We start from the raw sequence: 23991 nt of genomic DNA, 5'->3' as shown, positions 1-23991 counted from the left end.
TGTGTTTGATACAGAAGACTGAAGTCCTGGCTTCATGCTTGGTTATTTGTTTACTCTTGGTCTGGGAAGACTTGTGATGCGGAGTCAGGGAGAGCTGTAGCAGTAGGAAAGGTAACCTCAGTCTTCTTGTGATCTAAAATATATAGTGGAGGGTACATGAATTTATATGCCTGCCTGTGTTTTACTCTCTTCATGAAATTAGCTTGTCACTCTAGGGAGAAGGGGAGTTAGCTAATTAAGGAAAGGTGAGCGATGTGCCAGCCAGCGTAGGGTGAATGACCTCAGTGCACAAGGACTAAGAGATCAGTGGGAGGAGCACTGTCATCAGATACCTGTGTTTTTCACGGGAAGAAGTGGTAGGTGTTGAGCTTGTATCATCCATTTGCTTTGACTGAGTTTCTTATGGAAAGTCAGTTGCAGTTCAGGTGACTGCTGAGTCTCTTCATAATTGATCGCTTTATGAGTTTGCTCATGGCATACTCGTGAGCCTGCTAAGGCTGACCTCGGCCTACAGTTTCAGCTTGTTCTACTGTCAGTCTGTGATGGCTGTTCCCTATTTCCATGTTATTGAGAATGTTTTGTGTGTCCATGCTGATGAACAGGATTGGATGCTGTGATCCTTAAAAATGGAGCCCCTATCTCTGCTCTCCTCCTCCAGGAGAACACCCAGTTACACAGTGAGGCAGTGTATATACAAGGATATTGAGGGAGATTGTCAGCTTTCTTAACAGGTGATCTATGTGATATGTCCAAGGACAGGAAATACATATCTGCTTTCATTTGACATATTTAATGAGTACCATTTGGTGAACGTTGTTTGTTCAGAGTATTTTTTTTTTCTTTCCTTTCTTAGTGTTCTGAGGAACTGGTGGTTTCAAAAAGGCATTTTAAAGAGGGTTTTTAAAATGGTTTTTCTCCTCACTATCTAGGAGGATTCTGTGTGGGTCCATAGAGTAGGATAAACACTTCATTCTCTTGTGGTCTCTCTGCAAAGATAGCTTCTGAGCCACTGGCACTGGGAACTGACTCAGTCACAGCCATTACCCAGCTGCCACAGGCTAGAAGCAAGGGTCTTGTGTCTTTATGCTGGCAGTTCATCACTAAACAGATCATAGGCTTCTTGTAGACAGAAAATCTTTCTAGTGAATTGGCCTTCTGTGGTCACTTTGCCAGTACAGTTTTATTCTTTTTCTGTCCAAGACCTTAAGGAAATATTGAACCCTTTTGAAATCACTTATAAGCAACAGAAAGTATTTTCCCTTGCTTTCTCTACCTCATCTCTTTTTAATTCTTCTTCTCTCTTTCTTCCCCTTTCCACTAATGTAACTCTTCACAGAGTTTGCATTGTAGAGCTGTTTAAGTGAACAACTACATAATTAAGGGTGTCTTAACTGTCATATCTCTCTTCTAGATGCAAAGTAAATGAATGCTCTGATTGGGTCTGGCACATGTTAGCTTCCTATTTCACTTTCATTGCACTAAAAGATAACAGGAATGCAGGCCTTTCACTTTATCTCGTGCAGTGATAATGCACTTTGCCAAAGATTTGAATGGGTCATAGGATTATTGGGATTGTAATGTCTTGCTTTCTTTTTCAAGTGGGATGAAACTAATTGTAATCATCTGTTGGGTTAGAAGAACACAATGAGTTCTCAGCCATAGCCTTTTATCCCAGCAGAGATCTTGAATGATTTAGCCTGGCAGGGCTCTGGGCTCACAAAAGTTTTGTAGGTGTCAGATATTTGGCATTCAGAACTGAGCACTAAGAGTTGTCATGCTTGTGTCTCCCCATTTTCTAGTCTCTCAGCTTTAGAATATTGTCAGAGTTTAAAACATGTTGTTATAGATTCTATGACTCTTAGTTAAGAGGGGTCTAATGAAAAGCTAATCCAATTTTAGTTATGGGACCCTGAGTGATAATCTGCTCAAACTGTTGAGTGCATCCTGGCAGGATCAGGATGAAGTCCAGCAGGATGTCTACTTAGCTATCAGGCTGCGGTCTTATGGTTTTGATGTGTTCTAGGAGCAAGCTGAAAGTGTGGTGAGGCTGCTGCCTTCACTATTGCCACTTTGTCGTTTTTGTTTCTGAAAAAGAACACAAAACCAAGCCTTGAAATGAGAAAATTAGAAAATAAACTCAACACTTTATTTTCTAAACACCGTATGAAGCATCCACAGCAAGCCATACTTGCTGTGCTCCATTCAGCTGCTTTTGTGTGATTTTTTTCAGTCATGCAGTTCTACGTGCTACAGTCCCTTTATTTCCCTCTCTCTCCTGCTTTGTTGCAGGCTGTCCTACCAGAGAAATGATGATGATGATGAAGAAGCTGCCAGAGAACGTCGTCGACGAGCTCGACAGGAAAGGCTGCGGCAAAAGGAAGAAGGAGATGTATCAGGGGATGTAACAGAGAAATCAGAAGTTAATGCCCAGAACAGGTAAATGGTTAGGGTAAATGGCTAGGCCTTGAGGCCTAGCCCTGTGACACGTTCCCAGAGCATCCTCAGGGCATCTATGTGGTAACTCATCTGGAGCTTAAAGAGGAAAACGCCTCCAATACATTCTGCTCTCATCAAAAGCTGATGGAGTTAGCTCTGCTTCTTACAAACTGAGATGGCAGTGTTGGCCTTCCAGTCTCACAACTTCCAGTTGGTTTAGTCTCACATACTAACAAATAATACATCCAGATTTCTATTAGCTATAACACAACTGATAGAAGAGACCAGAAATATATCTTGTGATAGCAAACTAATAGATACTAAGCTCAAGCAGCATTTTGTTAAATAAAATGAGGTAAGAAAATGGTAACATACCTGATTACAGGTTAATTTTTTTTGAGAATAAAATAAATGAGCAGAAACAACTAGAAAGAAGGAACAAATATGCATATAGGAGAATTAAAGAGCTGAATTTTTAAGAAGTCAAAAAGCCTCCAGGTGCTGAGAGTGAGATCCAGTCCTGATAGCTATAGGTGCTGAATGGCAAAGCTTAAATTAAGATCTGTGCTCATTCCGATCTCTAAGAAATTTATGTCCCTGAACAAATGATCACAGCTGCACTGCACCCTAAACTGCCAGGTTATCACATTATAGATTGTGCCTGTGGATTTTGCTGCTGAAAGAGATTAACCAGTTTCTCATAGAGAATGTCACTGAAGTAAGAAGGTATCTCGATTGTGTAGCATCTTCCAAAATCTAGTCTGTGCATGACAAGGAGTTCTCATGTATGCCTCTGGCCAAGCTGAAGGGGTGGGTTAAAGATAGATGATATCTATCATGTATTCTGCAGTAGGGTGCAGAGTGGGAGGATGAATTTTTCAAGGTTGTTTATACTTCATCTGTTCCAAGCATCAGGTCAGAAAGGTCAGTTAGATTTCTGGGGACTGCCAGTGCGGCTGTCAGAGGTTGCCTAGAAGGAAACCTTTCCAGTCTCTGACATTGTGAAATGCCACATTCCTATACATGTAGAAATGTCAAAATTAATTCCCTGAACCATTTTGCTAAAATTTGAATTAGGCAACCTGTTGTGTTTTCAAACCATGGAATGATCTTACAGTGATATTATTTTTTTTCTAGAAACAGCTAAGTGCACACATTGTTAGAAAACTTTTTTAATGACAAGTTGTCGCTTTTGTGTAGTGTGGCAGAAGAAGAAACAAAGCGCAGTTTAGATGATGAAGCTGCATTGTTGGAGAGACTGGCAAGACGGGAAGAGAGACGCCAAAAACGTCTACAGGAAGCCCTGGAACGTCAAAAGGAATTTGACCCAACGATCACAGATGGGAGCTTGTCAGTGCCCAGCAGGAGAGAAGTAAACAATGTGGAAGAAAACGAGACCACAGGGAAAGAGGAAAAGGTTGAAACACGCCAAGGACGCTGTGAGGTCGAGGAAACAGAAACAGTTACCAAATCATACCAAAGAAACAATTGGAGGCAAGATGGAGAAGAAGAGGGAAAAAAAGAAGAAAAAGATGCAGAAGAGGAGAAACCAAAGGAGGTACCCACAGAGGAAAATCAGGTAGAAAAGTCCACAGATAAAGAAGAGGTGGTAGAAACAAAAGCTCTAGCTGTAAATGCAGAGAATGATACAAATGCTGTGCTGGAAGGGGAGCAGAGTATAACTGATGCTGCAGATAAGGAGAAGGAAGAGGCTGAGAAAGAGAGAGAGAAACTTGAGGCAGAAGAAAAGGAGAGGTTAAAAGCAGAAGAAGAAAAGAAAGCAGCTGAAGAAAAACAGAAAGCAGAGGAGGAAAAGAGGGCAGCTGAGGAAAGAGAGCGGGCTAAAGCAGAAGAGGAGAAGAGAGCTGCTGAGGAAAGAGAGAGGGCTAAGGCAGAAGAGGAAAAAAGGGCAGCTGAGGAAAGAGAGCGTGCTAAGGCAGAAGAGGAGAGGAAGGCAGCTGAGGAGAGGGCAAAGGCAGAAAAAGAGAGGAAAGCAGCTGAGGAGAGGGCCAAGGCAGAAGAGGAGAGGAAAGCAGCTGAGGAGAGAGAGAGGGCTAAGGCAGAAGAGGAAAAGAGGGCAGCTGAAGAAAAGGCTAGGTTAGAGGCAGAAAAAAAGAAAAAGATGGAAGAGAAGAAAGCACAAGAGGAAAAAGCTCAAGCAGATTTGCTAAGAAAACAGGTACAGTAAACATTCTGCACCAAATTAAGACACCTGTGGTTTGTGAGAAATGTAATGCAAGAAAAAAATTTGAATTGAAATTTGCTCACAGATTTGTTCCTGCTTTTAAACAACTAACTCTCTTTGTCTGTTTGTTTTAAAATAAAACCCTTTGCTTCTGCTTACCACTAATGAGATGCATAACATGCCTGTCCTCACTCCGTTGTTCAGAGCAAACCTTGCACGTTCAGAGCTTTGCATGTTCTTTGCTGCCTTTTTTTTCTCAGTTGCTATAAGCAGACCTGATGAAGTAAGACAGAAGGTTGAGGCAGACACAACTCAGCACAAAACATTATCATCACCTGGTAAACTGTGTGAGGAATGTGTGTGTTAAATGCAATCACAAGAAAGGGCTCTCTGCTGGAACACGTGAGCATGATGCCATGCAAGTGAGAAAATCCCAGATGGGGGAATGGGAACATTTGGAGAGGGAGGAGGGAGCACGGCTGTACACGCAGATGTGGGCACAACAGCACATGAAGAACAGGTGGCTGCGCACAGGACTGGTACTTGAGCACAGTGTGGAGAAACAAAAGTGCTTGTAGAATGATGTTTTCATACTGTATTTAAAACAAAAATTATTGAAAAATCCATAACAAAGGAGGAAGACAAAGCGGTTAAAGCAGAAGCTAAAAAGGAAAGCTTACCAGAGAAGGTTCAACCTACCTCCAAAAAAGATCAGGTAATTTATAAACTATTGATTTAGTTGTTGTAGGGAAACTTGAGATAAAAAAAATAAATAAGGGACCTGTAACTGAATTTTGCTTGTTCAGCAAAGTACTCAAACATGTGCTTTACATCAAGAACACGAGCAATCTTGCTGAAATAAATAGATGAAGCTACCTATGTGCTTAACATTCAGTATATGCTTAAGTATTTGGTTCTTCTGTGTCTTTAGAACCAAGTTCTGTTTGTCTTAGAACAAATACTTCAGTCAAACTCACTTTTGTCAATAATGCAAGAATGGCTTGCACCTTAGGGATGAATTTTTCAGGACTGTATCAACTAGTCATCCTTCCCTGGTTTCCTCTCACTTTACTGTGAACTTTTCCCCTGTGACTGAGACCTACTCTTAAAATAGTAATAATAATAATCTAGGCCCTTTGGCCACTTGAATATCTTAACTAATCCTTTTCCCCAAAGCTGCAATATCACATGATATATTAAACTGTGCATACCCAAGATTCTTCTTTTGTTTTAAAGAGAAAATCTACAAAAATTACTGCATTGCATTTCCACTGTAAACACAGGAGCTGGTGCCATGGTGTTTTACTGTATGGTAAGTAATTAAGATTTGGGAACCATTTACACTTCAGGTTACAGTTGACAAACAGGGAACCATATTCAGTGTGTTTTCGGGTCAATGCAGAAGGTATCAGAATAGCCTCTGATCCTTATCAGACATTGAGACTAATCAGGTTCTTACAGGTTTGCACAGGTATGGGTTCAAACTGGTTCCCAGGATTCTTTAAGAGTTGCAACACTGAGATTTAGTGACAGGTAGTTTGTGCCTGTCTGTCTGCCTGTGAGTGCTGAGGGCTTCAGAAGATCTTCTCTGTTGTCCTTGGTTGCTGGAAATAAACTTGATAGATTCAGAACATGCTCTAGAAGCTTAGGTCCCCATCAGAGAGAGGTGAAGACAAATAATGTCACAGGGTTCTAAGTCCAGTTACCTGACATTTTGTCCATATTTTTAGTAGAATGCAGTTGAGATTGAAAAGATAATATTATGAAGATGATTGGAAGAAAGGTTCCAAAGTGAGAGAGACTGGCAGTGTGCTAAAATAACTTAGTCAAGAAAGGGAAAGAGTTCAATGAGAGCTGTGAGATACATCAAAACAGTGCTTTAGAAAAACTTAACAGTCACTGTACCCCAAATAACCAATTGTGAAACAAGAGGAACTGTGAAAAAATAAGGATTACATAAAAAATTGTTCATATGACAGAACCAGCCTGTAATATTCACTGATGCACATAATCTTTGAATATTACAATTCACTGTATAAAGAGGGCTCTAAACATTTGACCAAAGCTGTTGATTTTGGGGGTGGGAAGGGCCTGAGACAGAATGTCCTGCCTGAGTTTGCCTGGAGCTCACTCAGCTGTCAGTGAGACTCCCATCATCCCTTTAAAACATGTCCATAAGATTGGATTTTCCAGGGAATCATCATGACATTTGAAAGTGACTTGTGATTTTAGTGCTTCCATTTTTGGATGCTCAAGTTGAGACAATTTAAGGGAATCTCCCTTCTGGTGCAGGGCTGCATGACCATCCACTGAAAGGTGAAACTTGTGCTGAACTTTTGAAATATCCTGCTCAGTTTTGAATATCTCAGTTGTTGCTTCTGAGCTTGTGAAGAAAAACTGACAATTTCAGACTCCGAACAAAGTAATGATCGGGTTCCTATCTCTACTCCTTCCCCTCATGCGAAGAGTAAAATTCAATGAGACTCATTTTAGACACATATATGCAATTAAGAGGATGGTGGTATATTGCAAACAAGATCCCAGAAGGAATACTTTCTTCACATAACCAGATTTTGCTTCTGTAACTGTGCAACATGAGCACATATCTATTCATAATGTGACTACAGTCTGGCCCTCAAATGTCAGATTTTGATCAAACTAGCAAAAATAATAATAAAAAAACCTGTCTCCTTCTCTGAACTGCCCCACGATTTTGGGTTCTCAAAACTATCCTGGAAAGCTCGTAAGAACAAGCTTTCTCATGATGTGAGACTCCTGGTATTTCCTGCTTCTAGTTTGGCTAGACGTGCTGCAACAGTTGCTTTCCTCATGGTATTTGGGTCTAGCAGTTCACTCCAAATGGAAGCCCTAGACCCAGATGCCCTCAGCTTTTAAGACACTAAGAAACTGAGTGCAAGTAAGAGCTCAGTGTGCCGAATGGTTCCAACCTCAATAATCAATCCAGTGCAGTGTGAAGTTGTTCAAGCTCTAGACTTAAAAATCTTGACACTCAAATGCTAGCGTAAGAGCCTAACAGGGAAGACTTAGTATGGAGGAAGATTAAAAAATAAATAATTTGTGTTGAAAATTAGCTAAGCAAAGCATGGTTTTGGCCATGTTATTTCTTGACTTGAGGCTCGAGATTTGAGGGGGAGTGTGAATTGTTTTCGGTTCAGGTAGCACCACACGCTCACTCCAAGTAGAATCAGAACAGTTCTTTTCACTAAATTCAGCAGAAGCTGAATTGGCCTGTAATTCAGGAAAGAACCGAGACAAGGGAAAATACTTTATCTGATGTCTTCCTCTGGAGTGGGACATAATGGTTTTTTGTTCCTGTGCTAATCAATCACAGTTTTGGCACTAAAATTAGTAGGAGAATTATTGGACCTGAAAGCTGTGAAATATTTCTTTAATATCTTGTTCTATCATCTTTTTGAATAAGGGAGCCAAGCTGCATTAATGGTTTTCTCAAATGTGTGCACATTACCAAAAATCCTGCTAGCTTCTGAAATGCTATTTCCTAACCTATTATTTTTTAAACTATATTGTTTTAATATTAGTTTTCTCAGCAATTTCAATTAAGATGTAAGAGATATGACTCTCCCCAGTGGACTTCAATACATCAGGCAACTGGAAGTATCAGCTTTTTAATGAGACTGGGAAAGGTCTTGATGAAAATCTCAGCAAAGGAAATCCTACGCTCTCAAAGTCCCAACACAGACATCCTGGCATTTGAGATCTTACAACAGTCAGTATTGCTGTTCTTGGTATCTCCCTGAGCTAACAGGCAGCAGAGTTTTTATTGCTGTGAACATGTCACAAGCTAGAATCTTGTTCACATTTGGGAGCACCCAAAAGTCATAGCTGTCCAGCAGCATACGCTAGACTCAATGAATAGCACTGGTTGTCTCAGCTCCTAGAAAACAGGAAACCTTTTCTTAGGGCAGCTAGCAATAATGGCCTTGCTTGCTAGCAGTCACAGCATCACAGACAAAAATGCATGGCTATGGAAACTGAGCTCCCCTCCTGTCTGTTAAGCTGGTGATGCCAGGTTGCAGCTACAGCCCATTGGCGGGAGCTTGTAGGGAATGTCTGTGCCACTGCTGCCTGATCTCAGGACAGAGCAGATGTCTGTGTGGGTTGTGTCTGACATCCCTCATCAGCAGCAAGCTCACTGGAGCAGCGTAACTGCTCAGTACTGACGCGCAGCATGTGCCGCCTCAGCGTGGTCTGCTGTAGGTTTTTATTTCCTGATGCCACATGGAATGCCATAAAAGCAGTGGTGCTGCAGACAGGACTCTTATGGAAATTATTTTTGCTTTTTAATTAGCAAATGGGATGGCAAGAGATGAGAGTATTTTTTTTCTTTTCTTTCCTTTCTTGCTGGCTTCCTCCAACGCTGTAGAGCCAGGGAAAAGAGATATTTTTGGGATAAAGTTTTCCTCTGCTGCTGTTGAAAGTTTATTTAGGCTGCTAGTTCAGCTAATTTTCATCGTGGGAATAATTCTGCCTGAGGACAAAGGACTTAAGTCAATCTGTATACTCCGCTTCTTCTCAGCATCCAGCCATGAGCATGCTGAGATCAGGCTGTTTCTGGTAAATACTTCTAGCCCATAACTATAGGGGGATACTGAAAAATGAAATTCATGCAGTAAATATACTTGATTGCTCTTAAAAATTATAGGGTAAAAAATTGTAAGGATAGGGAGAATTTTTACTTTAGTGTTTCTGGAGAGAATATTTGAGAGAACATTTGCTTTTACATAGGTTTAAATATTTGAGCCTGATAACACTATTGACCATCCCCTGACTGTGCTTTTTGTCAGAGTGACTTATACTTCGATACAAAGATCAGCTTTTTATCTTTGTCATTATTCCTGTAGTACTGAGGCATCCACCTGCTGTGATGCAGGACATGCTAGCTCTGTTCTGTTGGCACTCCCTTGCTGTGCTGCAGAACAACCTGCCTACACCCAAATAGCATGAGCTTTGTTTAAGCGAAATGAAGGTTATAAATGATTTCTATTGCTCCAGTGCTCTTAACCAAGAACATATGAACAAGCCTAGCCCCAGAGAGTGTGCAGCCCAGGATCTTTATAGTCAGCACGTGAATGATGCTGCAGTAGAAGAGAGGACTGAAGAGACTAAGGAAGGTGCAATTACAGAAAGATGTAGCAGCCCAAGCCCCATGCTACCACTTGGGTAGCTGCAATAAACTTTCACAGAAGACTGGTTATTTTAGGTGTTTTCATTGTGAATTTGGATCAGAAAGGCAGGGTGATGGATGTTTGTATTTCTAAACTGTAAAGCTAAAAAGTCTACTTTTGGCTTACAGCACGTGATCATTTTGAAGACAGCTGCTGAGTTAATCACTTGTTCAAGGAATTCTTGTTCCTTAATTGATAATGGTAAAGCCTCGCTGTGACATTTTTTTCCCCTGTGATTTACGGTATCTTCTGAGCAGGTAAAAGACAACAAGGATAAAGAAAAAGCACCCAAGGAGGAAATGAAAAGTGTCTGGGATCGTAAAAAGGGAGTTCCAGAACAAAAGGCACAGAATGGAGAACGTGAACTCACTGCCCCCAAACTTAAATCTACTGAAAATGCTTTTGGGTAAGTTCCAGCTAAGCACACTGGTCTTTGTTTGTGTTAGAGCAGAGCAGGGGGATTTCTTGGGGTCTCCAGTGATTAGCCTTGTAGCAGCTGTGCTCAAGACTTAGGTTGGCACCATCAGAGGAGGCTCTAATGTTCACTGAGTGCTTAGGTCTGATTTAAGGCTGTTGGTCAGTTTCCTAGCAGGCTGCCCTCACATTGTTACAGTGATAAAACAAAGTACAGAAAGCAGATGTAAATAGAACCTTGCTTCCTCAGTAGAAATGAGTGACTTATTTTTCTTTGCTGGACTTTTCCTCCTTGGGGGACATTTCATTCCACTGTCTGCATCTGTCGGATCTCAATAATTTTTAGTTACTCACTTGCTTTGAGTCAGAATGCAGATCAGTACGCAGCACAATTCAGTTGGTACCTCTTGATGGGTAAAGATTCTGTCTTGATTTCAAAGCAAACTTTGTAGTTAATGTTTTTTGCTACAAAAGTAATATTTTTCAGTTAGATGAAAAAATGCTTTTATGATTTTTTTGTTTTTTTGTTTGGAATCTTTTTTTTTTTTTTTTTTCCTATGCAGCTTTCTTTCTCTTGTACATTGGCAGAGGCAAAGAACAGGTTAAGCTTTCCATGCACAGTTAGAAATCTGTGTGGGGCAGATGGATTTTGCTGTTGTATCTCAGCACTCCCCTTGTGATTCTTCCTGGAAAATCAAACTTTCTCAAAATAAAATGCAGTTCAAAAGACCCTGGGGACACCCTGACCTAAGGCCAAAGGACAGCGAGAGTCAGGCAGCATGGAGATGGAGTAGCAGGAAATGGTCCTTCCTTAGAACTATCCTACATCGTGACTGGGGTCACATCATCAATAACATGAGAAAAGATGTCTGAAAGTATTTTTGTTGTGTTTTCATTTGTTTCACTTCCTGTGGGAGACGGGCTTTGGTGGCAACATGGAGATTTGAGTTTCCATTCCTTTTTTTTTTTTTTTCTTTTTCCCTTTTTTTCCTTCTTTTTCTGTTTTTCTTTCACGATTTCCAAATGTGTGAAGAAGGATGTCTAACGCAAGGCTTTGTTTAGAGCTTCCTTCTTGTTTTTGCATGAACACATCAGATACTCGTTAAGAAGCATTGTAACTTGGCTAACTCTCAGTGGTGATGACTGAGAACAAAATAGGGTAGTGGAGGCTAAAGGAAAATGTTATCTGCATCTCATTTGTTCATGTCAGTCAGAAAATTGCAGGGAAAAAAAAAAAAAAAGGCTTTTTAGATCTTTCATTTCTCATCTCCCCTCCCACTTGCCTTCCTCTGCATTCTCACACAGGAATGCAAAAGTGCTAAATATGAAGCAATGCCTTTTTTTTCGTGTTATTCTGACATTTTTGGTTCCCACAAACCACTTCTTTCCTTTTCCTCCTTGTCTGAAAGCCGGCAACTGTCTTCATTTCTTAGCACCAAGGAGGTACTTACGAAATTCTTCCTCCACCCAGCATCTCAGTACTAATTTTTCATTGTTGACAGTAGGGAATGGAGATTCCCAGAATCCATTGAGAATAGAGGATTTTGGGGAGGTGGAGGAAAATAAGGAGAATTACTGCCAGTTTATTGTTTCCTGTTTCAGATTACGCAAAACCAGAAGCAAAAGGCTCCATGAGAATAAAATTAGCTAGAAAGCTGAAGTGTTCTCCTTTGTAAGGAGGACTCTTGAGGTCTCTAAACAAAAATCCTAAGACTTGATTCTACCTTTGTTTTTTCATGAATTAAAAGTAGAGAGTAGCTGCTGATTTCTTTGAGGCTGTCTGCACTGAAGTCACTAAACATTAACCTTTCTTGTGTACTGGTATAAAACAGAGTAGTTATTTGTTAAGAGAAACGGGGTAAATGTTATCTTCTCACCTCTTTTAATTTTGAGTGTGAAGTGTTTGCCCTTGCAACCGATTCCTTTGTCATAGAATCATAGAATATCCTGAGCTGGGAGGGACCCATAAGGATCACTGAGTCCAACAACAGGCTTCACACCCAAAAATTGGATCATTGCGTCTACTAGAAGTGACTTGTTGGGTTTTTGGTGATCTGAAACTTGCAGGTCTGGCTGGGACAATGCAGACTTCAGATAGCAAGAACAACTAATTAATTAATATATTAGGTTCCTGAGATGTTTGTTACAAAAGTTGCAACCATGAAATGAAGCAGGAAAACGTTTAAAAAAAAAAAAAGTTTCTTAATGGCCCAGTCAGGATAGATGAATTGGATCTTTATAAACACCTTGTGCCCCATTAAGATTTGTGACTTTTTGTTATCTATGCAAATGACATTAGAAATATTTCAGGCCTAACCACCCAAAACCATACCTCAAACCACAGGAGCTGGCCCTCACTTTGTTCTCTGAGCAGCCTAAGTGAAAATTCAAACAGTCGACAGTGTTTTCTCTTGGTGCTTTACTTTTATGTATTTATGGTTTTTTAATTAAAAATGGACTTGAGTTCCTTACTCTAATTATACAGCACTATCTGATGCAAACCCTTATTAGTAACTACTCACAGCTACACAGTGCTTTTGATGGAGGGTGATTTTATGGCTCCATTTCAATGAATGAAGTAATTCCATGGCAAAAACATGTTCCGGATTAGGAGCTAGAGCAGAAAAGGATTGTGATAAGGTGATTTTAGGGAAATATATACTATGTAGCTATAACTCTGGAAAATCGGGTGTGAGAATGTCCTGGGGATACAAAAGTTCACATACCTCTGGGAATTCTTTCCCTTTAGCTTTGCTTTGTGTTGTTATACATAGAAAAGACTTTCTAAAACCAAATAAACACATTGCAAAATAAATGTCAGGTCTTACCACATTGGTGTTGAACTTTCACAGATGAAGCACAACAGCTGATATTCACATCAGGATGTTGGTTTGGTTATGCTGTTTTACCATATGTTCTTTTAGTAATATAGTTTCCAAATAATACATTCTGCCCTGCTGCAGCTGAGTTTTTTCCCAGTCGGGTAATACCATGTGAGGGCAGAGTAATCTGTGTTAGCAGATCCTATTGCGATATTGAAACCACAGATAATTCAGCTCTGATCCTACAGTCTGTTTTATATGGCTAACCCCATCTAGATGAGAGATCTATTTGAATGGAGAGTGCCTTTGCAGGACTGGGTGTGATTCAGCAGACTGCAAATTTATGTATTTGTTCTTCATGTTGTCATCTCTAATCTCATCATCTCTAAGTTATTGTTATTGTTGGAACACTTGATTTGTTCCGTCTTCTGGCATTTGATTCCACAACACTCTGGTTCCATTAATGAAGTCATTAATATCCAACTTCTCTAAATGTCAACAGAACAGAACAGAAAGATCTTTTAAAAAAAATGAAAATAAAAAAAAATCAGTAAGTACATTCCTTTTCTGTCCCTTATGGATAGCACACTGATACCTCTGTGGTACCTCTCCTTGTCAGCAGTAACTCTAAACATACTCAGGGAGTAGACGTTTGACTAAACACTGTTGTGGTAATTGTTTAATTAGGTGATACTATCTGACTCTGTTGAAAGTATGCACTTCACCTATACAAATACTCTTCTCCCACCCCTCACTCCTTGTATTCTTTCTGTCTGTCTCTCATACTAGAGTTGGTTGGAAAACTTCTGGTTTTCTCCTGTGGAAAGTTGCCATTAATAAATAATTTCCACCTCCTTAATTAAAGTCATATTTTCCCTGGAAAATGTCAGCAAAAGTTCTGATGAATCTTTCTATTCATACAAGCTTGCAGAATCCAAGTGATAGGTGCTTTAAGTTACATAGGAACATTTTTAGGCTTTTAAAAAGGTTTTAGGTTTTGAAACTGTACTAGTCTCACCACTCTGTTTCCTTCTGTATCTGGTTTGGTCACTTGCTAGGAAAATAGCCACACAGTCCACCTTTCACCTGCCCAAACAGTTGGAAGTCACAAGGTACCAAATCAAACAGGTGTAGTAGGACAGTCCAGCCAAGACCAAGAATGTGCTTATGTCTTCAGACTGGTACAGACCTGGTGTTATCATGTTGCAAGAGAAAGACTGTCTTCTTCTCTGGCCTGACTCTGGAAGTTTGAGTCTTCAGCTTAGTCAGCAACATGATGCAGCAGTCAGAGTCATGGTTTGTCTGGGTTCCAGGAAATCCAGAAGGATTGCCCCTTTCCTATCCCAAAGATGGTGCACATTACTTTATCTGCTAAGGACTGCATCTTGAACATTTTACTTGATGGGGAATTCAGATATTGTCACTGCTTGGACTGCAGTTTTAACTCTTGCTTTGAGTGGCGACACCGTGCCTTCTCACCAGTAATGTTATGATCCAGGAAACTGTCATCTTCAGCCTCATGTTGGTTCAGTAGGTCCTGACAAACTTGCATATGGTGTTCTTTCTGTTCTTGTGTGAGCATTCATGGGACCCACCTGGTGCAAACTGCAATATTCCAATGTTGCTTCCATTGTTTCTAAAGCATTGAAACTGCTGTTCAGCTCCATAAACAGTTCCCTGGTCTGATCTGTGTGAATGAGCTATCAAACCACGCTTCACATTGTGGGGTGACTACTGTGCATGGCCATACAGAATGTGGCTTATTTTTCATGTCACTGTCAACACTGTTGAAGCTCATCACTCACCACCTCACTGTGCTCACATCTACTATTTGGTCTCCAGAAATGTTCAACAAGCATCAGTGAATGTCAATGGGTGCCATTTTTTTTCCTTGTGGAGGAATTTGGTGGCACCGTTGCTTCATATGCACTTCCATGTCAGGTGCCATTTTGTCAGACTGCCTCTCTGCTGCCATCTGTCACACAGCAGCAAAATGCAATGGAATACTATCAGGAAAGTTCAACCTCTACTGCTATACCATCAACATTTATGTCTGACATTGTAGGCCAGCGTCATAAAATAGAAGGCATTACTTTCAGACCAGCCCTCATATCTCCTCATGAAGATGCTGATAAGATGCATCTTGCTGATGTTACCTGAGCTGTTAAATATGTAAAGCTTAGTTGTTGAGCTGTGATGTAAATGGAGGTGGCCTGAGATCTCACGCAGGGTGGTCTAGCCCCTGTTTCAAGTGCATGAGCCTGCTTCCTCACTAACAGTGGAAGGGAGACATGCTCCTCCAAGTGTCCCGACCTGCCTGACACCTACCCCAAATGCTTTGAGTTTGACGGAGTTTGTAAGGAGCAAAAGAGCTTACAAAGAGTATCTCTGTGTTGCTGGTGAATGTGGGGCATTGGGGTTGGCTCTGGCCAGGATGGGAAAACTTACGGTGCATTACCTTGTCTTTCCTTTCTTTCCCAGCCGCTCCAATTTGAAAGGAGCTGGAAATGCTGAGGCTGACTCTGAGAAGCTGAAGGAGAAACAGCAGGAGGCAGCTGCGGAGCTGGATGAGCTGAAGAAAAGGCGGGAGGAGCGCCGGAAAATCATGGAGGAAGAGGAGCAGAAGAAGAAACAGGAGGAGGCTGAGAGAAAAATCAGAGAGGAGGTAAGTGTAAAGGACTAAGTATTGCTCTCTTAATTCCTCATTGGAACTCCTTTGCTTCCACTCATCTCAGATTAGATGGTTACTCTTTACAACAGTATCTGTACAATAATGACACCTCTAGACAAAGAAGTTAGTGAGGCTGGACATGGATGAATCTGCATTTAGCAAAAGGGGAAAATGATACCATGGGAAAGTTGCATGTAGGTGAGGAAGGAGTATGTGACAATGAAAGCAAGACCAAACTCAAACAGGTATACAGGGCAAACTGTGCTTCTCCTTTGTGAACCCAATACTGCCTGAGGTCTGTGTGGGGATTTGCTGCTAGACTTTGCTTCATGTTTTGTCCTTTGTTTGAGCCTTATGTTTGGATCATGTGCTCTTCCAGAATGGCTGTTTCTTTGCCTGTGTCAGGAGATGGTCTATCACAATGGATAGACCGTATCTCAAATATGCCATTGGCATTAAAATTACCCCATTCCTCTAACCTACAGATTTAACTGCAGGCGTGCTGTATTTTGTATCAGTCAACCACATCACATAGATTTCCAGTGAGAACCCAAGGTAAAACATTCAGGATACCAAGAAAAACTGCAGTTCTAGCCTCAAGGAAGACAAGGCTCTAATAATGTCTTAATTAGTCAGGATGCCATCTACAGCAGCTGCATATTTATACGCTTTTTGGCTAACATTTTGGAGGCTCTTATAGCCACAGACTTCTTAATTTATTTTCAGTGTCTCTTTGATGTTGCACAACTCAAATTAGAAAGGATGTGGCAAAAATTCATCTGCCGCAGATGAACTGGAATGCTAATGTTATATACAGTTGTGATGGGCAAGATCTCATTAGGAAGATATTTTTGCCTGTTTAAATATTGAGTACCCAAGCACATCTGTTTGCTTGTGCTTCCTTTGCCAAGAGACTTTATAAATAGAATTTTAAAATCTCTGGTGCATCATTAAGGAATCTTACTTGTTTGGAAAACAAATGGTGGAAGAATAATAATAGTGCTTGTAGATAAATGCCAATTGCTTTAACATGCTATGCTTTTTACAGTAGGATTAAATAGATGCTGAATTGCACAGTGACTTAACTGTGTGAAAGACTCCGCTAACCAGCACTCACAATGGTTGTGCTTCAACTTGCAACTCTGAAAGTAAAAACTCGTTTTCTCTGTGGAGGGAAAACTATAAGCATTTCATCTTCACTTTTTGGGCATCTTATCAATTTTTTTCCACGTGAAATATTAACCTTGGTACAATTGCTAGAGAAGACTGAGAGAGAAACAATACAAAGATGAAGCTTGAGGGTACAGAGAAACTGAATTTGGGAAGCAAAATGAGACCATGAGATTTTTTGGTTCTTACACCAGTTTAGACAAATAGCAATCTGTACAAGCTGGTTGACTAGTTCACTCGAAAACCTGTTTGCAGGTTTTTTCAGTTCAGCTGAGTGTTCTTCAGAAATATTTTTAAATACAAATACCTAAGTTTCTGACCTTGAGTTCTTAATGAAATCATGTTTTTATAAATGTGCTTTGTTCTCTGTAAGTGACACTGTTTGGCGGTAAATCTGCTGACATCGCTGTGAGGAGACATTAAAGGAGTATGGAGTAATTGTCTTCTTCACTTGCTACTGTGATGTATTGTCACCAGTATGTTACTAGCATTCAGATAGCATTCACTGAACTGTTTTAGCTAGCATAAAAAAATCTGTTCTTCGATAGTCTGACAAATTTTTGCAGGACAGCAAAGTCTTGTAATGGTGATGAAGTTTCTGAAAGAATGAATTAATACTTTTTAGGAGGAAAAGAAGAGGATGAAGGAAGAAATTGAAAGGAGAAGAGCTGAAGCTGCTGAGAAACGTCAGAAAGTGCCAGAAGATGGCGTATCTGAAGAAAAGAAGCCATTTAAATGTTTCGGTCCTAAAGGTTCATCTCTCAAGGTAACCTCCCTGCTATCTTCTGTTTAGTACCAAAAAATTAATGGGTGTTTTAGTCCAAAGCAACTACCCAACACCAAAGCACTGTGTAAATTACTTGATATCATACTTGGGCCAATGCTTTGAAATAGGTCTTAGCCTAAAACCTACAGCTTAAAGACTTAATTCATTGACGTGATTGAGGATTAGAGATGCTTTCTAAAAATTGTCTAGCCTGAGAGTTATTCAGCAATGTCAATAATGTCCAAAATGCTTCATCACCTTCAAGAGGAAATTATTTTGGGAACTCAGAGTTGTGTTGCTACTCCAATTTCTCAGTTTATTATAGAACTGATTTGTGAGCTGGGGCAGAAAAGATCACAGATGTTCTTTGTCGTTTTCCTTATCCATGATTACTTTCTCCATTGCCATATTACTTTGTCTTTTAAGTATACTCAGCCTAAGTATCATTAGTTGAAAGTGTCTCATATGGGAGGTCTATGTTATGCCTAATCCCTCTGAAACAATATCTGGAAATACTGCGCTCAATTTCATTTTCTTACATAATATTTAAAAACAAAACAAAGCGTTCCCTTGCTGCAGGAATTTCTAAGTGGTCTTCTGTGGCCTGTATTATTTTGCATGTCAGATAAATCATTGAAATGATCTTTCAGCATAGAAGAGAAATCTTGGACCCAGTGAAATTATTGGGAATTTTGTTTTGGTATTTTTTCTAGTCTCTTTCTCAGCTCAGGTTCAAACTACAGTTCTGTTTATCATTTTGACCTATCTTTTTTTTTTTTTTTTTTTTTTTTTTTCCAATTTGAGGTATTAGTCAAATAAAAATCCAAAATGTCTGACAAAAAGGACCACTTAGTAGGCCAAGGAGGAAAATGAACTCGGCATGAGGTTGTCAGGTAGAAGCTCGCATCAGATCATAAATTAGATCTGCATGGGATGAAGAAATGCCATTCATGAGTGGCAAAGCTGCATTTTGTCAGAATGACATTTCTGCTTACAAAGTTCACTCCTCAAACTGATGTGGAGCTTCAGCCCCATATGGTTTTGGGTTCTGTTCCAGAAAATACAGTGGCCAGATACTTTTGGCTGGACTTGGCTTTGACTCCTCAGAAACATCTGAACTTGAAATTTGAGGGCAGAACACATACAGCTGTAAATGAAGGTTGCCAAGCTTCACAGCTCTATCCTATTAGATAAACCTGGTCTTGCAATTTTGGTTGCAAAAGGCTGTGTCAGGAATGGACACTGTAATTGCACAGCTTCTTCCCAGTCCTCCTGAGAGGGCTTTTTTCCCATCCTTCTGTTTATTAAGATGCCTTTTATGACATATGTTTGGAGCTTTAGTTCACAGATGACTCATAAGAGAGAAAATTATACTTGAAAACACATAATAGCAAGATGCAGATCATAATTTTGGGGAGAGTGGGACAAAACAGTGGATTTGGCAGGAGGTTCACAGCTTTCAGAGAACTTTTGGATTGATGCTACTAAAAGTATTTTTAGAGGAAAGCTGGGATATTCATAACGTTAAGCATTTGAGGTTCTTTTTTTTTTTTTTTTTTTTACCAATGGTAATTGCTGATGTTTTGATAGCCTGGTAGGTAGCAAGATGTTTTTGTTTTGGGTTTTGTTTTGTTTTGTGTTGTTTTGTTTTGTTTTGTTTTGTTTTGTTACAAAAGCTGATACATGCAACTCTGTACCTGCTTTTCTTTCAGTTTCTCTGGAAATTGGTGATCCTCTACATATTTCAGTCTGGTGTCTGTGGGTGGCCAGAATATGTATGTAATACTCTTGATCCTCATGCCCAAAACTGTTCCTTGGCCTTCTGTGGTCAGTAGCTGAGCAGAAAATAATCTAGTTTTAATTACTGAATGCCAAACTCCAGTTTTTAGAGAAAAGTGACTGTCATCACCTTTTGTTTCGACAGACTTCTCCAGCTGGCCTAACCTAGTCGGTGTACAGCCTTTTCATTTGGTTGTTAACCGACCAAGTATCTTTTGAGTGGTAAAGCATCTGCTGGCACATATTTTCTCCCTTGATAAATGTATCCTCTGTGTTGTGAATCATGTGAGAGCCATAAATGCTCAATTGTGGGTGGGCCATTGGAATTAAGAAAGAAAAAAAAAAAAAAAAAGAGGTTCAGTATTAGAAGACTGGATGATGCATCTGCACACTCTGTCTTCTCCTAGATATTTTTCTCCTGTGTTCTTTCTGATGTTGTGAACTTTAGGGAAGAAAAAGAAGTTCCTAGAAATGACTTAGATGAAGAGAGCAGAATGTGTTTTTTACAAGGTGGACAACTAGAACAAAGGGAGGAAGAGAGAAAGGCTGAAAATAGTATGGTGCATTATCATCTATGGATGGGGCATTAATCCATCAAGCAAGGCATGGAGTAGCTTGATGAGCAGACTCAGAATTTAGAGACCAAGATATACAGCTCATCTCCATGTATTGCATAGCTCGTGGATGCAGATGTGTAAAGATACAAACATGGACTTAATAAAAATACATGTATTTAGAAAGTACTAATGTGATTATCTAGTTTGTCCATAACAGATAATGGTCTACAAGGTGCTGAACAACTCCTGTTGTTTTAACTGTTAAATACTTCCCTAAAAGCCTAGATGCTGTTTCAGCAGGACCACAGAGTGCACCACAGATGGTTGCTGTCATGATCAAAATGGGAGTCTGAGATGTCGGATGGAATTGAGCTCTGTTGTCCCTAGAAGCTAGGTGACTGCATTTGAAGTAAACAGAATAGGAAAGGAGAGGTAATATTGACTGACATGGTACCTTCAGGGACTTTGACAGTTAATTTTAGGGGAGTTGCAAGTGCTGGAGCCTGTGCAGCATGGAGTCTTTCTAGAGAGGGCACAGGGGCTGAGTTTTTTCAGAGGGGACAGTAAGAAAGAAGGATGCAAAGTGAATATAGGCTAGATTCATTCGTAGCTTAGGGACAGAGCAGCTTGAATTTATTAAGGCTGTGGGTTCCCCAGGGGTTCTAGCTGCAGTACCAAATCTCTGTGCTGCCTCTGCTCTCTCTCTGTCTCTCTCTTTCTCTCTTTTTCTTTCTTCTTTTTTTAGTCTTCATAAGAACAGAGTCTCTGGAACCGCCTTTGCTGCTCTCCCATCCCGCTGTACCTCATACTCTCTCTAGTTTAGTTCTCGCAAATGGTGCTGCAGTAGAAGAATAAGATTTCCTGCCTACTCGTTGTGTTCCTTTGTTTTAGAGAGGTTAATTTCTCATGCTTTCTTTTGGAAAGAGCATTATTGGCATCTTGTTCTCTAGTTTAATCTGGAGAGAACAGGATATTTCAGTACTGATTCTCATTTGGTGATGGTGAGGAGCTTCATCGACACTACAGAAATGCAGAAGCAGTTAGGTGCTAAGTGGAGGAAGCAGCAGGAGGACACAAGGGCACTGGGGATATCTCCTGCTTTTGCTGCAGACATCTCCAGCCATGCACGGGCTGATGTGGCAGCCAGCTTTCCACAGGGCAGCACTGGCAACTAAGTAAGAAACAGAACTTTTCAGGCTTGAGATTATTTTATTTTTTTAAAAGACCCATCTGCTCATATCTCATTGTTGCTCAATATCTGAGAACTGGAGCACTGACCAGAAAGAATTAGACTCTGCTCAATCAGTGCTTTCGAGGAGATGATCTGTTCTTGGGGCAGGAAAACGGGAGGGCAAGGGCAGGATTTGTGATGCTTGCTTTTTCCCTTCTTTGCTGCTGATAGTAACGCTGTGGTCTTTCAGGTAGACTGGAGTAATAGTAGTAATAGTAATAGTCTTGTGCGGGTTGGAAGGGACCTTAGAGATCATCAAGTCCAACCCCCGGTATTCGAGCCTCTGTGCTGCAGAGCGGCACTTCTACCACTTGCGCCACAGGGGATTCGAACACCCAGGCCCCGGTGTTGCAACGCGGCACTTCTACCACTGCGCCACCGGGGCACACAAGTTGGCTTATTCTGCACAGATGCTGCTGAAAGCGGAGGAAAAAGCCCAGCAAAAGAGAATGGGAGGCAAGGCTAAGGAGAAGCTATTTACTCCCAGAGACTACCAGCTATCACACAGAGTAAATTTCCACCAGGTTCTTCTACCTCTGAGACATGAGATGAAATTATAAGAAAGTGATTTCTGTTTTTATGTGTGTTTCCTCTTCCCTCTCTTTCTCGACACATAATTTTTTCAGTCTGTCCGTTTACAAGAAATCTTGTTGCATAGTATCCAATACGCAATTTTAAATTCCTAATAATCATTTAAAAACTATGCATCAAACAAACATTACTGGAAATATTTAGATGGTACGTGTTTCCCATGTCATTGGCTCAAACTGTGTATTAACTCATTCCTTTTTCATTCAGTTTCTGTTCTTGGAGGATGTACAGATGGAATAGAGCACACTTTGACTCCCACATTTAAACTGGATTTTTAATAATTGAGCAAATTCTTGCACGATCAGAGATTAAAATGCATCTATAAAATATTTAATATGTATAAGTGCATTCCTATATTGTTGTGTAACATCTTGCTTAATTTATTTCTTGCCACCTGTGTGTGCTATCCCTGTTGAGAAAGGCCCCAGTCAACTGTAGAACTGTTTGTTTTACATTTATGTCATTGGTGGCTACTGCCATGATAAGGGCACCTCAAAGCACTGAGTAGAATGGGAACCACGGTGCAAGTCACTGCTTTGTAGTGATAACTGCAGAGATACAGTTAAATGGCTGGGTGCTTTTGTTGACACACAGCTATCATCAGGCTTTAGGCAGGAGCTAGTTCCTAGAGGGTTTAATTTCATCCAGATTCACCAGCAGAAGAGAAGGTGTCCATCTAGGTGTCTTTGTTGACCAGTCTAGGCTTATTTGGCAGTTGATAGAGTGAGGAGTCAGCACTGTTGGACAAGCAGGTCCGTCTTCCTCAGGGTGAGGTGAGATCTTCGATCTCTCCACTGACTATAGAGGGTAAAATGAGTAGTTTGGACTAAATGCTAAACTTTCAAGCAACTGAGGTTGGGTGGGAGAGATGTTTCAGGAGATCCCAGGTTCTTTTTCTCTGCTCATAGTTTAATTAGAGACTGGCAGATTGACTTTTCAGACTATGTGTGTTTTGTGCTAGAGGTATGGAAAGTATTCCACAGTGACAGAACATAGTTCCAAAGTGTTTAGCAAGATTCTTTTTATTTCTTGATCTCAAACTGAGGAAATACCTTACATTTTGTGATAATCACCTTGCGTTCCCTGTTTGTCTTGCAGATCTATTTTGTAATATTGTTCACTGTATGTGTCAAACATTTAAAATTATTTGCATGGAGTTTGTGTGCTGTGCAGTAGTACATAACCTTTAGATATTGCTGTGCAGTCTGAATGTATTTGAGCTGTATGCTGAGTGAATTTGTGTGCACAGCTGTGTTTGCAATATATTCTTCTGTGCATGGCATGCAGAGCTTTAAGGCAAATGTTCTATAAATGAAGCCCTTATATAAATGTGCAGAAAATGTGTTACCCATCCACACAAGGCGTGTTCTTCCTCAGAAAGAGGATCATGTCCAGCTCTCACAGCGACTTTCTGACTACTCTCCTGTTTCCCTCTATTTCAAGTTTCCTTCCCCATCCTCCTGTTTCAAGCAGTTCCCAGCCTATTTTTGATACCACAAAAAAATGCTCAGATCATTGTTGTTACCAGAGGGTAAGGAATAATTCCGCATCTTTTTACTACAACCTCAGTAATTTATGTCCCTCTTCTCCATAGGCACAGGCTGTTCTCCTAATGCCTGTGCCAGCTGGGTTTTCCTGCTGTAGAGAAATGTCTTTCCTTTATGAACATAAGAAGTTTCCATAGACTCTGGTGTTTAGCTTATTTTAAAAAACTTTTAAGATCTGTCCCCTTTGTAAGACTTCAAGTGGAATCTGAGTTGATCTGAACTAGAAGATGCTGTAAGTGATTTATAGTGTAGTTAACCGGAGCTCTGGTTCTTTGGGATATTCCTTACTACTCTTCCTACAAACAAGTGTTTCACTGATGCAGCTGGGGGATTTACTCCTGCATTCATCCAGACAACAGGAAAAACCAACAGCTCTGGTTGATACAACCCATATTTTGGTTACTGCTGTTTATGGCCCAGAAATCAGTGCTTTGGGAAACTTCGTACTATACCATAATTGCGGTGAGGCGATGTGTTTTAACATCGTAAATCCATCTAGTTGCTTTAAATCAAATTATTTACTTGCTTTATTGCAACGCTACTGTGTTTCCCTTGGGAAAAACTAAGTTGCTCACTGTGAGGATGGAAGGGGAAGGGCGGCCGACCTGCATCCCT

At 40.4% G+C, this 23991-nt stretch overlaps 1 protein-coding gene across 10 annotated transcripts in view; it reads left to right on the top strand.

Annotated features, from left to right (window-relative positions):
• Window positions 1–23991, top strand: part of CALD1 (caldesmon 1) — a 175423-nt gene that overhangs the window by 142660 nt on the left and 8772 nt on the right. For 5 of the 10 annotated variants that reach the window (XM_015864723.2, XM_015864704.2, XM_015864733.2 and 2 more), the window contains 6 exons: window positions 2290–2436; window positions 3637–4615; window positions 5256–5336; window positions 10086–10234; window positions 15546–15729; window positions 17531–17671. In XM_015864723.2, coding sequence (XP_015720209.1) covers window positions 2290–2436; window positions 3637–4615; window positions 5256–5336; window positions 10086–10234; window positions 15546–15729; window positions 17531–17671 — 1681 coding nt within the window. The remainder of the gene's footprint in view (window positions 1–2289; window positions 2437–3636; window positions 4616–5255; window positions 5337–10085; window positions 10235–15545; window positions 15730–17530; window positions 17672–23991) is intronic. The other 5 variants (XM_015864748.2, XM_015864757.2, XM_015864771.2 and 2 more) reach the window with 3 other exon arrangements.

This window comes from Coturnix japonica, chromosome 1 (assembly GCF_001577835.2).
Source record: "Coturnix japonica isolate 7356 chromosome 1, Coturnix japonica 2.1, whole genome shotgun sequence".
Classification (NCBI taxonomy): Eukaryota; Metazoa; Chordata; class Aves; order Galliformes; family Phasianidae; genus Coturnix; species Coturnix japonica.
Note: the sequence above shows the minus strand (reverse complement) of the source record. Positions and strands in the feature narration are given on the sequence as shown.